The sequence below is a fragment of the Rhinatrema bivittatum genome, chromosome 1 (genome assembly GCF_901001135.1).
Source record: "Rhinatrema bivittatum chromosome 1, aRhiBiv1.1, whole genome shotgun sequence".
Classification (NCBI taxonomy): domain Eukaryota; kingdom Metazoa; phylum Chordata; class Amphibia; order Gymnophiona; family Rhinatrematidae; genus Rhinatrema; species Rhinatrema bivittatum.
The window spans coordinates 496,517,305-496,533,191 of record NC_042615.1 but is presented as its reverse complement, the minus strand read 5'-3'; the positions used below and the strand labels follow the sequence as shown (position 1 = coordinate 496,533,191).

Below are 15,887 nucleotides of genomic sequence, written 5' to 3'. Positions count from 1 at the left end.
TCAGCGTATATGTACTGACGCCCATAGAGGCACTTATGTAGGTGCACATGCGCTTTTAAAGTTACCGTCCCTTTGTGCAGATAATATTTGGACTGGGGGAAATAGTCAGGTACTGACTGGTGACAATGATGCAAACTAAAATCCATGCTCTCTTTTCTCTGTAAATAGTTTCTCTTGATGTAGTTCAAAGTTAAATGGGTACTAATGGATATGTAATACTGCTCTATTCGTATTAGCATTATTTCCAGGACTATTTATCAAATGCTCTCTTCTTCCCTCTCCATTGCTCCAAAGCTTAAATTTGGGCTAGCTGGAAGTTCAGATGAGAAGGGGAGATGAAAGCTTTCTGTAACTTTTTACATTTTACAAAACAAGGCTAAAATTTCTAAACTAATAATACCAAAATAATTCCAAGACGTAGGTTTGGATTGTAACCTTATTCAATGAGACAAACATCCATCCTACTACAGCACCGATGTTGGACCAATTAAGGCTTTTATGATACACAGTTTCAAATCTTCAGAAATATAAATACATTTCCTATAGCAACCCATTTCCACAAAGCGATTTATAAATTATATAAATCAATGTAATGCCAATTAAAAGCATTTGGTACACTAAAGCAACAAAAAAACCTAACAAAGGGCCATATTGTTTTCTAAGATGCTATGATGGATAACAGAAATAATCAAAATAGCTTATTTTTTAAATAGGAATCTAAGAGGCATGAATAATATTGCAGAAACCTGATTGATGCTTTTCAGAGGTTTCTCCTCCTGAAAGGGCACCACCCATGATGGAGATTGGAGAATCCTTGCCCAAGATTGTATGAGGTTGGCATTGATCAGGATCACCGAGTGCAGAGGAGGGTAGGCAGCACTTCCAACTGAAATAATTAACCAATGTCCAGGGGCTTTCATCGGACAACCAATCCATCATATCCATGATTGCACATATGAAATAGAGCAGAAGAAGAAATAAGAAGTCATAACTTTAATAGCGATGAAATGGGCCTCCAGATTGGGGTTAGAGAAAACCATAGTGTTGCCTTTCATTTGCCTGTGTAATTTTTATATACCAGCTTCAATCCACCTGCAGCTATGTTTGGTGAGAGAACTTTGATTGAGTTGTTGGGATGTTTCTTGCACAAATCCCAGGCTAATGTGCAATTGGTGAGAATGCTGCTGTTTGGAGAGAAATCTGTAGTGTAACTGTGTTGGTATTTCCTGCAGAATCCCCAGGCTGTGGGAAAGCTGATGACCAAGGATACCAGTATGGAACCCAGGAGCAGCCAGGGCACTTTCCTGGGATCTTCAGTTTCAGAAAGATGAAGAGAGGATGGCTGAAGTTGGAAATCTTGGTACAATAGAAGACAGAAAGCCAGCATGCAAACCAGAAGCTAGAAAGTTCTAGAAATACCCATGTAAAGAATAATGTGTTAGGAGATTCTGTTTGAGTAGTGAAGTCTGGATAAACTGCAAATATGATCTTCTCCAGCATTATTTCCCATTGAAAGCAGAATCTAGCTGCACCGAGACTGGTCAGAATGATGTCAATTGAATTCAGACGTCTGGTCTTCACCCATTCAGTGCCATTCACAGCCACAATGAAGGCATTGATCACACTCCCTAGCACTGTAAAAGCAGCAATGGTGATCAGTGTGACAGTCTGAATTGGGGGCGACAACTGTCCCCTGATATAATAACTGTCAGTGTCCATAGCTCAGCTTGCAGTGTAATGCCAGAGAAAATAGCCTGGAGGATCCAATCTCAAAGTCCCACTTTCCTACTTGTTTTGGACAGACAGATCCTGCACTCTCTGACTTATTCCTTCTACCCTAGAATCTATAGAGGATGAGCACAGGAATAGGACAGGTGCAAGACGTTTATGTTTTACTCTTAAATAGGAATACGCAAGAACAGGGATGCAAATGTGAAAAAGATTCTATTACCAACTGCTGTATCACAAACAAATCCTGTCATTTTCCTTTTAAAATGGTATTAAACTTTGTACAGGTAGGTGGAAGGGGTGTAATTTTTTTAAAGATTAAAAATAAGGGGGGGACAGTTATTTTCAGACATTTCTACTGGTAAATCAGTTTTACCCATTGAAATGACCTGTTATTAAATTACCTGCCTGACAATACAGGTAAATATACGTGTGTATATCCTATATGTGTGTAAATTTACTCAAAGTCGATGTTTCCAGGTGTGGGGTTGAGGAATTGTTTGTACATACATGCATACTTTAGCATTTTCAAAAATATGTGCATGAAATTTCCTAAAACATTTCCATGTACACATAGAAGGTGTAATTGTGTGTGGGTCGTTTTAGTTGGTTAATTTTCAAAACTAAATTATTAGGGATATGTATTTATTTGAAACGAATGCTAATCTGAAATGAAACAAGCCATTTTCATTTTGCTTTATTTAAAATGAATCAAATGAACAGTAATTCTGAAAATACAAAAAATCTTTCTTGCATTAATTTTCAGATGCTATTAAAGTCTTTGTGACAAGCAAAACTGCAGGGTATTTTTTCTACTCAAGGCAAGCCATTGAAATCAGACAGAATAGAGCTGGGATGGGAAGGGACAAGAAAGGAGCAAGACTAATTGTTAAGATTCTGTAATATCAGTTGGCATGCGATCCGTGGGCCAAAGTGAGAGGTGGTACCTCCCACAGGGAGGAGCCCCATGAGCCTCACTGTCGGGAAGCTAGGTCTCAGTTGAGGATAGACACAGAAGCAGTACAGAGTCTTTATTAGAGAGATAGAAGCACTACCCATGGAAAGGGGGGTGCCAGAGAGAAGGTCACACAGACCCAGAGACACAGAGTCAGTAGAATAGGAAGTGCCCAGAGGGAATACCTCCGTAGCTTTGGTAGAAGTCCGTGGAGCGGGTACACCAAGGAGGTCTCCTGTAGAGATGGTAGTAGCCCGCGGGGCGGGGTACACCAATAGTACCCTGCTAGAGATGATAATAACCCACAGAGCAGGGTGTGCTGGTGGGGGCCTCTGTGAAGAGGCCGCAGAGTGAAGTGCACAGTCGAGGCCCTAGGTGGAAGTGGCAATAGCCCGCAGAGCGGAATACACCGGTGAGGGTCCTTGATAGAGTTGGTAGCGATCTGCAAGGCGGCATGCGCCTGTGATATCCTCGATAGCATGATAACGATCCATAGAGCGGGTATCTCTGAAGGAGTCCTCTGTAGCGATGGAAATGGCCCGCAGCACGGGGTACACCAGAGAGGTGCTTGATACAGCAGAAAGTGATAAGCAGGGTGGAGTACTCACGAAGAGCAGTGTTGGTTCCAGGGAAGACCCAGGGAATGGGAGATACAGAGTTCCAGGCACCAGGCCCTCCGAGGAGCGGATAGCCAGGACGAGAGGGAGCCCCCCGAGGAGAGGGTACCTGAGACATCCATATCGGAACAGGAACTGGAACGCAGGGTCCTCAGGAAGCGAGGCGAAGTTAGCAAGGATGAGACTCTTTGCCAAATCGTCTTAGGGTAGGACCAGCAGGTTTAAATATCCAAAGATGATGACGTCATCTGGAGGGGACACCCCCGAGGTTCCCGCCATGATGTGGATAAGACTGGCCTGTGTGCGCGCGTACCTAGAGGGACCTGATGGCAAGATGGCGGTCAGCAGCGTCCGTGCCAACCCAGGAGGCCTGGGAGCAGTAGGCAGGTCGTCTGTAGCTAGCAGAGGCTGCCAATCTACCCCATGGAGTCAGAGAAGCAAAGAAGGAGGTGAGCAGTAGTGGTCGCAGCCATCTGCAACCAACGAGCGTAATACTAATCAAGATTACTAAGTACTAGGGATAAGCATTTGTTGGGTTTTCTTTTTTAGGCCATTCTTTTCATTTGTTTCAGACCATGTGCACGTATCTTCTGATCGGAACGTACATGCACAAAATCACTGGTATGTACACCTGTGGTGGACTAACCAAATGTGCACGTACAATCAGTTTTGCGCGTGTACCTTCCGATTAGGAGCTGTGCACACAGGGCTGAAAGAAATAAAACAAATGGTCCAATGAATGCACATCCCTACTAACTACAGTGGAGGAGTAGCTTAGTGGTTAAAGCAGCAGACGACAAGTGTGGTGATCCCTTGAGCCTTGTTCCTAAACCTTATATGAGCTAGGAGTAAGAAATAAGTAGTAGAGGGAGTGATGCACTATTTCAGAACAGCATTTCCACAGAGATTATTGGAATGGCTAGACCCTCTGCTGGTATAAAAGTAACTTATGTCATAGCTCTATGCGGCATTTTTAGTTAGCAGTGAAAGGAGAGCTGTTTTTTTCTCACTTGATTTTTTTTTCCCTGTTTTTTGTATGCTAGACCTTGTGGCTTGGATCTTAAACTGAAAACGAAGGGGAAAATTGCCTGACTGGTATACTGCCTGTCCAGTAAAGATGTTCCAAGATGTTTAAGGGATTTTTGGTATTGTTTAGAGAATTGTTTTCTGAGATTGCTTCTACGTGGCCAGGATTAGAATATTTTTGGCAAGTCCTTTTGCATAGGAAGCCCAGGAGTAGAGGATATGCTGCTGCTCTCTATCATACACAATGTGGATGGAAAGGGGTTCCAGTTTTTCCCTTTTTGTGTACATACATTTTGTGTTCTGGGAGGAAGTTTTGCTGCCCTTGAACTGCTGCACCTTTAAGGGTTGACTGAAATGTGACATGATCCTGCTGCTAGGGAAGGGGCCCTGAGACAAATGCGAGAGGGCACATTCCCTCGAGTCTCTCTCCCCCATAGCTACCCTCTGGACTATTCAATTTAATTAAAAGGATTCCTGTATACTCATAGCCAAGTGATGATTTCACTCATACAGGGATCTGGGACTTTTAAGAGAACATCGTAACTGTAAAACCTAACTTTAAATTTTTGTCTGCAAATTTCTATTTCTAGTTTGTGATCCCCTATCTGTATTTGGTGAGGGTCTGTGTTCTGTGTGTGTTACTAAGGTGATTATTCTGTTATCATGTAGGTTCTGTATAGGGATCTGAGCAGCTCACCTTGTTCTGTTTTCCCAAAAGGAGGTGTATTGGCTTTTTAGAACCCAATAAAATATTTGCAGGGCTACCTTTTTAATAGGGTTATTGCTGTTTGAGTTCTGAGGGTTTGTGCTGTTTTGGTATGGTGGGTTTGCTATCTAGGTTCTGACTGCATCTGTTTTCATAGGCATTGGAACGGTGTGGCCCATCCCAGAACTGTCACAGATGCCTCAGAGGAGTAGCAAGAAGACAAGCTGTACAGTTGCTATGACTCTCAGTTGGTACCGGCGGTGATTGAATGGGTGCACACCTGGGGGACTGTATTTGTGTCTGTGAGAGAGAATGGGTGCCTGCCTGAGGGTGCTGACTGGGGGTCTGTCTGTGTGGATGTTTGAGAAAAATGGGTGCCTTCCTGGAGAGTGTGTTTGTGTGTGTGTGTGTGTGTTATTATGAATGGGTGCCTGCCTAGGGTTCTGCCTGTGTGTTTGTATGCATGAGAGAATCGGTGCCTGCGCGCGCGCGTGTGTGTGTGTGTGTGTGTGTATGTGTGTGAGAGAGAGAGAGAGAGAATGGGTGCCTTCCTCCAGGTCTGGGTGTATGTGTCTGTGAGAGAGAATGGGGGTCTGCCTAGGGGTCTACCTGTGTGTGAGAGAACATATGCCTGTCTGGGGTGTTTCTGACTGTGTGTGAAAGAGAATGGATGCCAGCCTTGGGGGGACCTGTCTGTGTGTGTGAAAGCATGGGTGCCTGCATCAGGATCTGTGCATGTGTGTGTGTGATTATGAATGGTTGATTGGATGGCGTCTTTCTGTGTGTGTGTGTGTGTGTGTGTGCGCGCGTGTATGTGAAAATGTGTGCCTGTCTGAGGGTTTCTGTATGTATGTGTGAGGGAATGGGAGCTTGCCTGGGGGTCTGTCTGTGTTTGTGTGAGAATGGGTGCTTGCCTCAGGGTCTGTGCGTGTGTGTGAGTTTGTGTGTGCATGTGATTATGAATGGGTGATTGAATAGCGTGTGTGTGTGTGTGTTAAAATGGGTGCCTCTCTGAGGGTTTGTTTGTGGGTGTGTGGGTGTGACGGTGGGGACCTGCAGGGCTCTTCCCTGCAGGTTGCACCAACTCCTCCTCGGGCCAAGGGGCCAAACCTTCAATACTTCTCCAGTCACCTTCCCAGTCACTTGAAATCCAGGGATGATCTCGAGCTTCTTCCCTTCCCACTAAATCACTGAGCATGTTCCAGGGGATATAATACCCCAGAAGACTTTCCCCCAAAAAGGTAGGGTTATGGCAAGGGGAAGAATTCCCAAATATCAAAAAACCCCTCCCTTGGGGTTTCATTGCTGAAAAAATGACATGGGAGCAAATGTTAGTGACTGGCAAAGCCCAATCAGATATGCACACTATTTTCCATGGAAGAAGAACCCACACCAAATGGGGGTACAAAAATCTTTGAAAATTTGTGCAAAGTTTGCACGTAAAAATTACCCACAGTCCTTCTCCCGACCAGAAGGTTTGAAATAGTTTTCTGACAGGCTACTTTTAAAATGAGCATGCATGAGTCCATACACACGTGTACTGGTGCATGAGCAGAGATAAACTGCAATATTCAATCGTGCACGCACTTCCACATATATTTTAAATTACGCCTCTCACGTGTAAATATGGGCCCCCATCTTAAGAGATTGCTCAAGAAAACATAATTCATGTTTCTTTCCTCGGACATTGCCGGCTTTTATCCACGTACGTAGGCAGATTTTAAAACATGCTTGTGCAAGGGACAACCATTTTGAAAATTAGTCTCCAGTTTGCCCAGTTAATATTGAGGTCTTCAAGACCCCTCTGGTTCTTCATCTTCCAAGCCCCCCCCCCAGTTGACCAAGTTCCCTCATCCTGTCCCATAAGCCCTAAAGCTTGAGGTCTCCAGACAGGTTCCTCCTATTCTGGAGCAGCAGTAAAGTTATGCAGATAACAAGCTGACATGTTTTAAAGTATGGAGTTATGCGCATAACTGTAGGCCCTGCCCCAGAATGCACAGGCTCTGCCCATGCCCCAACCCTTTTATGCCCTCTTATTGTTGATGTGTACATAAGAACATGCCATACTGGGTCAGACCAAGGGTCCATCAAGCCCAGCATCCTCTTTCCAACAGTGGCCAATCCAGGCTATAAGTACCTGGCAAGTAACCAAAAACTAAGTCTATTCCATACTACTTATGCTAGAAATAGCAATGGCTATTTTCTAAGTCAACTTAATTAATAGCAGGTAATGGGCTTCTCCTCCAAGAACTTATCCAATCCTTTTTTAAACAGAGCTACACTAACTGCACTAACAACATCCTCTGGCAACAAATTCCAGAGTTTAATTGTGTGTTGAGTGAAAAAGAACTTTTTCTGATTTGTTTTAAATGTGCTACATGCTAACTTCATGGAATGCCTCCTAGTCCGTCATCCAAAAGAGTAAATAACTGATTCACATCTACCCATTCTAGACCTCTCATGATTTTAAACACCTCTATCATATCCCCCCTCAGCCGTCTCTTCTCCAAGCTGAACAGTCCTAACCTCATGTTTTTCCTCATAGGGGAGCTGTTCCATCCCCTTTATCATTTTGGTTGCCCTTCTCTGTACCTTCTCCATCGTAAAAGAGAGCGGAAACAAGTTTTGATTTCCCCATTTCTGCAGATAAAACTACTTTCATTATAGTCCTTGATAGGTTTAAACTTTCTTGAACTCAACATATATTTTTTTAGGTGCCCCACATCCACACACACAAATACACATGTACAAAATCTAAAAATACTTTAAAGAGAAAATGACAGAATTTGTTTATGATACAGTACTTTGTAACAGAATCCATCTGACATTTGCATCCCTGTTCATGCTTTGTCCCTTCCTGAGTAAAACATAAAAATCTTCCTCCTGTCCTATCGCTGAGCTCACCCTCTGCAGATTCTAAGACTGAAGCAATAAGTCAGAGTGCAGGGTCTGTCTGTCAGTCCAGCACGAGCAAAGCAGTGGGACTTTGACTGCTTCAGGCTGCTTCCTCTGGTATTAATCGGTGAGCTGAATTATGACCAGTGATTCTAGCGGAAGAAGGATGTTATCCATAGTTGAGACTGTCACATTGATCATTGTTGCTGCTTTTACAGCGCTAGGGAGTGTGGTCAATGGATTCATTGTGGCTGTGAATGGCATTGACTGGGTAAAGAGCAGACATCTGAATTCAATTGATGTCATTCTGACCTGCCTTGCTGCAGCTAGATTCTGCTTCCAATGGGGAATAATGCTGGAGAATATCTTATTTGCAGTTTATCCAGACTCATCTAATGAAACAGAATTTTCTAACATTTTATTATTTACCTGGGTATTTCTAGAAATTTCTAGCTTCTGGTTTGCATGCTGTCTTTCCGTCTTCTATTGTACCAAGATTGCCAGTTTCAGCCACCCCCTCTTCACGTTTCTGAAATTGAAGATCCCTGGGATAGTGCGCTGGATGCTCCTGGGCTCCGTGCTGGCATCCATAGTCACCAGCATTCCCACAGCCTGGGAATACTACAAGGAAAACCACAGCAACTCCACCACTGGTCTCTCCCCAAACGACAGCAATCTCATCAATTGTACATTAGTCTGGGATTTATGCAAGGAACATCAATACAATTTCACCAAGAGAATCACACCAAATGCAGGTGGATTGAATGTGGTATTTAATTACAATTATTTGGTTCCCATATTATTTCTTGGATATTCTCTGCCCTTCTTCATATTCTGTGTGGCTGCTCTTCTATTGATTGGATCCCTCTGGAGTCACACCTGGCGAATGAAAAACAGCTCCATGGCTTTCTCTAACCCAAGTCTGGAGGCCCATTTCACTGCCATTAAAGTCATGACTACTTTTTTCCTGTTTAGTACTTTCTGTTTCATATGCAGAATCTTAGATATAATAATGGATCTGTCCACCAAAAACCCATGGACATTGCTTATTTCATTTGGAATTGCTGCCTACCCCTCTCTGCACTCTGTGATCCTGATCCTCAGCAATTCCAAACTCAGAAAATCCTGGGCAAGGATTCTCCATCATGGAAGGTGCCCTTCAGGAAGAGAAACCCCCAAACCATCAATCAGGATTCTGAACAGTGATCACTGCAAAATAATGAATTCCTCTTAGGCTACACTGTTTTATATAATTTATATTTGCTTTGTGTCTGTAGAACATATATTTTATATTTCTTAGTACTGAAATTGCAAATCATGATAATAAAAGTCTGAACTGGTCCATCATCAGTGCTTTAGTAATACATAACATTGTGGGTGTGTATGTCATTGACAGACTGATATAGAATGGTGTGTTCAGTTGAATGCACAGCTTTATGCTTATTTAAATGCACATTTTGAGAGCTTAAAACTTACTACCAATGCAGTAGGTAGTTTTACACTCACAAAATGTGCGTTACAAAATGTGAATACTCCTTAGCGCCCTAACATGGAAATCGCATGCAAATGAGGACATTACACAGTACTCCTCGGTGCAGAGAGGTGCGCTGGGCTTAACTCTGGACAGAGGTCGAGTAAAGTTTCCTGCATTGCTATGCTTGCACTTAAAAACAGAGGGGCAGGCGAAAAAAGAAGTTTATGAAAGCCTGAAAAAAGAAGTTTCAATTTCTAACCATGGCCAAATAGCTAGATAAGGCCATATTTATCCAATTATGTGGCGGTGGATAACCACAGCAAGATAGCTAGATAAGTGCACAGTTTAGCTGGATGTGTAGTTTCTCTCTCCAGTTTTAAGGGACTCCCTCATCCCTTGTGAGGAAACATTTGCGTTCGGCCTTTGCTGAATGCACATTTTCCAGTCAATGATCTTTTTCTAACTCTTGATACATTTGCATAATATTAGCTTACTGCTTCAGGAATTTAAAAATGTTTAATGTGTGTGTTAAATCTGTGCGCTGAAATCTAGCAGATGTTTTCTTATTGCACAAATTATTGAATCGGCTGTGAATGAGGCCATCATCAAAAGTGCATCCCTGGAGTTATTGGTGACTCTACTCTAGACATTTTAGCCTTGTGTCTGTAAAATGTAGAAGTTCACTCAGTTCCAGTGTTCAGACCACGTTTACCTGCATTCACATCCACGCATTCCCCCATGCTGTTCCAGTGTATCACGAAGCTCACCCTTACCCCCACGCACCCTGTTCCAGAGACTCCTTCCAGCCAGATCCCAGCACCACAGACTCCTTCCAGCCAGCACCCGGTATAAGAGACACCTCCAGCAGCACCAGAGATTCCTCTCCAGCCATTGTCAGAGACTTTACTGTGACTCCTGTTCTCTCTATCCTGAGTCACTCCTGCAGGTGGTGTTCACCACACCTGGCAATCGCCCAATCGTAACACCATAATTCTTTTCCGCCAGAAGGAATCGTCTGGAAAAGAAAGAGCAGGGATGTAGAGTCCCAGTGGAAGAGTGCTAACTTAAGACAGCCCCCTCTCCCTTGGAGAAGGTGTCCATCTCCACAATGAAGGGTCTTAGGTGGTCTGGGTGTCAGAGGCAGGGCTCACTGAGGAACGCTGTTTTCAGACGATGGAAGGCCAACCGGGCGGTGGGCGGCCATTTCCTGGGGTTAGCTCCTTTATGAGTCAGGGCCGTCAGGGGTGCCATCAAGGTCGAGTAGTTGGGTATGAAATTTCAATAATAATTGGCGAAGCCTAGGAATCTTTGTAGGGCCTTGAGACCGACCAGCTGGGGCCACTTCAGGATGCTAGAGAGTTTTTCTGGGTCCATTCGGAACCCGTGATGGGAGACAATGTAGCCCAGGAAGGGCAGGCTCTCCCTCTCGAAGGTGCACTTCTCTAGCTTAGCGAATAATTGATGGTCCCGGAGGCACTGAAGGACTCGAAGAACATCCCGGTGATGGGTCTGAAGGTCACGTGAGAAGATCAAAATATCGTCGAGATAAATGACCACGCAGTCATAGAGCATATCTCGGAACACCTCATTCATCATGTTCTGGAAGACGGCGGGCGCATTACAGAGTCCGAAAGGCATGACTAAATACTCGTAATGGCCATCTCTGGTGTTAAAGGCGATTTTCCATTCGTCGCCTTCTTTGATATGGATCAAATTATACGCCCCTCAGAGATCCAGTTTCGAGAATATATGGGCTCCCTGAAGGCGGTCAAAAAGCTCCGAGATGAGGGGCAGCAGGTATCAGTCTGGTCTCTTGTCAGTTCCTCGTCCAAATCTTTGGAGTACTCACCTTGTCCAAGTCTTCAATCAAGTTCGTGATGTTCCTATCTTTGTTTCAAGTTCTGCTTTCCAGCTCCTTTCTCATCATTCCTCCAGGCATGTCAGCATCGTGGTCCGTGACCAATCCATGGGGGGCTGTGTAGGGTGCTTCCTGGCACAAGGCCTGCTTCCAAGTCTAGTGGAGTTTGATAAGCTAGCGAATCTCCTTGTTCCTCATTCCAAGCCATTTTCCTCGTTCCAAGCCATGTTCCTCACTCCAAAGGATGTCTTGGCTACCACCCTCATCTGAGTCTCAGTCCAGAGCCTATCTTGCACTTGGCATGGTCTGTGACCAACATGTGGCAGGTTGTGTAGGGCACGCAGCAGGACAGTGTGGTCCAAGACCAGCCCATGGTGGGCTGTGTAGGGCATGCTATGGTGGAGTGCCCATGGAAGCTGAATTCTAACCCAAACCAGAGCTTTCATCCATGTTCCTCGTCTCCTGAGCCTTCATCCATGTTCCTCATCTGCAGAGCCTTTGTCCAAGCTCCAAGTCTTCATCCAAGTTCCAAGCCTTCAGTGTTTTCATCCATGTTCCTCATCATGCCATGTCCTGTCCTCAGCCTTCATCTCTCCTGACGTTCTCACCATTCCAAGCGGCAGTTCCAAAAGGGCTATCGAGTGGCTGGAGGGCTACTCGTGAGACCAGAATTGCGTTGTTGTGTGTGCATACAGGTTCCGCCCTGAGGTTGTGCCGTGATCCAAGGGCTCACTCTCTCTCAAGCAAGCGACTGCACCCCACGCTTGCAACAAATTCTAAAAGAAAGGAAAGTGTAGTCAAAATATCATAGAACTGTCCACTGTACATAATGGAGGCAAATTACTTTATTTTGAAAAACTGATCTTCAAAACATCAATGACAGAGAAAGATTGCCAGTTGCCACAGGAAATTGAGTCCCAAGCCCAACACGAGCCGTGTTTCACTTTATTGCTGTTTCAAGAGGGCCAAACATCTAGCAATAAACAAAACAATAATATTAACTATAACATCGAAATATAAATGGACAATATATATAGGCATCAAGGGCCCGATATTCAGCTACAGAATAACTAGTTAAGTTAGCCTGACATATCTATCCAGCTAACTTAATGGGGATATTCAGAGGCACAGCTGCACCGCTGAATATCCCCAGCTATCTTAAATTTAGCCGGTTATGGAGGACGTGACATCACATTGCAAAATGGATGTCTGAGCCCTTTCCTCCATCCCCTCCACGCGGTATTTAATGATTAAGTATAACAGCCTTACACAAAACCTACTTCAATCGGCTGAAATCGCTGCATCTCAGCGTACATATCATGTCCGGAAAGAAAAAACCGGTGGACTTAGCTCATTTTTCCTATGATGCCGGGGGATCCCGCTTTGTGGCCCTTGTGGCCGAATCGGGTGCTGGAGGCCTGGTGCAGCAGTCGGCGGTAGGAACAGAGGGAGTTCCGGATTCAGCACTTAATGCAGAAACAGTGACCAAATCCGATTTTATAAACTGGTTTGATGGGCTCCGGGGCAATATTCGATCCCTCCGTGAAGAAATGCAGGCTACCATGGAAGGCCTCCAAGCTGACCTGCGGAACCTCAGGAACCGAGTGGAGGAGGTGGAGGGAGCTATAGAGACCCACATCAGGCAGCTTACCGCACATACCGCCGAATTTGCCAGCATACAGAAGTGGCAAGAGAAAGCAGCCCTTAAAATGGAGGATCTAGAGAATAGATCCAAGCGGGCTAACATCCGGATCCGAGGGCTGCCAGAGACCCCGGAATATGCTGATACAATGGCGGTGGTTCAAAATCTGCAGGACCCTCCTGAGCTCGGAAGATTATTTTTGTATAAATGAGGGGGAGGAGGCCGCACCTGTGTCGCAGTGGGAGGGCATGAAAGTGGTATTCCACAGCCACCTGATAGGCTTAGGCACCTATCATAAAAAACAAATGAATCAAAAGCGGGAGATTGTAATGGCTGATTTAGAGAGATTGGAAAGCAGACATAAACAAAACCCAGGAGCCTGCAGGTGGGGGTTCTGAGTAAGTTGCGGGAGGAGATTGAGAGTTTAGTACTGCGGCAATTGCTTACAGATTGGACCTTCTTAAACAACACTATTATAAATTTGGGGATAAACAGGGCAGGCTCTTAGCATGCAGGCTGCATACCAAATGGCTTAAAGAATTGATATATCATATAAAAGTTAGTTCCGGGGAGATGCTTACTGATCCTGTGGACATCAGACATAGGTTTCAATCATATTATGAGGAACTTTATACTCCGGAGGTCAGGGCAACAGAGGAGGACATTTCCTCCTACCGGCTGGGACCGACCTCCCTCATCTGTCTATCGGTGACCAGGCTGTTTTGGGGAAACCCATTTTGGTGCTAGAAGTGGATTGAGCTATCAAGGCTCTAAAACCTGGGACAGCTCCGGGAGTGGACGGGTTTACCCCCCTTTTCTATAAAAAGTACAGGACTATCATAAGGGGCCCTTTAGTGCAAATGTTTAACTGTCTTAGAGAAGGGGGCATTTGTTACCATATGGAAATGTGGCAGGCATTACCATCCTCCCTATACCAGGGAAAGAACCCACCCAATGTTCTTCCTACAGGACTATATCGTTAATCAATATAGATCTCAAGTTATTGGCCAAAATTTTAGCTTTTCGTCTGCAAGGAAGTATTGGGGAATTAATCCTTGTGGACCAAGCCGGATTCATCCCTGGCCGTACGACAGTGGATAATATCCGGAAATTAATAAATCTGATATATAGTTCACAACAAGCGGGAACACCTGCGGTCTTCTTATTATAGACGCTGAAAAGGCTTTTGACCGCGTCTACTGGCCTTTTCTCTTTGCGGTACTAAACAAGATGGGCCTCGAGGGAACTTTCTCTATGTGGATTAGGGAACTTTATAGAGAACCTTTAGCTTGCCTAAAAATCAATAGCGGCTACACCCAGCATTTCCCAATCCACCGAGGGACAAGGTAGGGGTGCCCTTTATCCCCACTCCTTTTTGCTCTCAGCCTAGAACCCCTAGCAGCGATTGTTCTTCAGGCCCCAGATATTCACGGAATCCCAGTGGGCCCGCATCAATACAAACTTTCCTTATACGCAGATGATATGATTTTCTCCTTATCTCAACCTTTGTCCTCTCTGTAAGGTGCGTGGCATAGACTGGAGACTTATGGATGTCTCTCTGGGTTTCGAGTAAACCCTGATAAATCTGAAATTCTACCTGTCAATTTTACTAGTGACATGGAAACTGAGGGGAAACGTTTGTTTCCCTTCCGTTGGACAAAGGGCCCCATTCGATATTTGGGAATTAATCTGGAGCTGGACCTGGATGATCTAGCTAAACTAAATTATCAACCTTTTGTGAGCAGTCTTCTAGGGGATCTGGATAAATGGACCAGACTACACCTTTCTTGGTTTGGGAGGATTCATACTATAAAAATTAATGTTATGCCACGGTTGGGATACTTTTTTCAGGCTCTTCCGTGTCTACTCCCTACACAGGTTTTGAAGCCGTTACAACGAAAGATGTTTTTCTTTATCTGGAATCAGAGATCGCCTAGGGTAGCCAGGGAGGTATTGTATCGAAGCCGGGGGGATGGGGGGGGTCGGACTGCCCTCTTTAGTACAATACTATGTAGCATCCCAACTTAAGCACGTGATTGACAGTCACAATTTAGACAATACAAAACAATGGGTGGCGATAGAGCAGGCCCTAGCAGGTGGCCCTCCTTTATATACCTTGTTCTGGTTGGGGAGCCTTGCAGTGCGAGACCTTAAGGCCCTTCCGCTCCCCTTCCAAAGTACATATACTATTTGGAAACGTTGGCGAAATTACCTAGTGGAGGGTCGGCAGTACTCAGTCATCACCTCCCTTCGGTATCTTAGAGCATTTGATACAGGGCACTCTAACCCGATATTTCGCCATTGGGAAATGAAAGATCTGGATAACCTGGGGCAGGTATGGCAAAATGGCATGTGCCCTTTGCGCACTTGCAGCGTACTTACGGCCTCCCTGAGATGGACTTTTTAGCCTATGCCCAGTTGAGACATTTTATTGTTAAGAGCAGGGCTGCTTTAGATCTAGCAGGTGGTCGATCTCCATTTGTGGGGTATTGTATATTAGCAGGAACAATACGGAAAACAATTTCTAAGATATATTAGTTATTGGTGAGCCCAGCAAATGCTGCGGCGGCACACTTAACAGCCTGGGAATGAGACCTAGGAGATATTTGTGACAAGGGTAAATGGGAGAAGTTTTTCCATAATCTAGGGCAGACCTCCATGTCAGCGGCTATGATGGATAATCGCTATAAACTTTAGTATCATTAGCACCACTCTCCAGCCCAAATAGTCCGATGGTTGCCGGGTCGTTCTCCCATGTGCTGGCGACAGTGCTCACATATAGGCTCATTTATACACATGTGGTGGCAATGCCCACAGATTCATATATTCTGGAGAGACTGCCAGGAATTGATGAAGAATGTTACAGGGGTACAGGTCCCACCCTTTGCAGAACTTGGTTATTGGGGATCCATTGTGAGGCCCTTACGGACGACTAGCAGTCATTATTTATGTATGTGATCACTGCTGTGCGTTTATTGGTGGCTAT

The 15,887-nt window shown here is 44.7% G+C and overlaps 1 protein-coding gene across 1 annotated transcript; it reads left to right on the top strand.

The window, feature by feature from the left end:
• Positions 1 to 8,093: 8,093 nt before the first annotated feature.
• On the top strand, positions 8,094 to 9,161 carry LOC115098071 (taste receptor type 2 member 40-like). Its single transcript, XM_029614377.1, has one exon. The coding sequence runs from the start codon at positions 8,094 to 8,096 to the stop codon at positions 9,159 to 9,161; it is 1,068 nt and encodes a 355-aa protein (XP_029470237.1).
• The last annotated feature ends 6,726 nt before the right edge of the window (positions 9,162 to 15,887 follow it).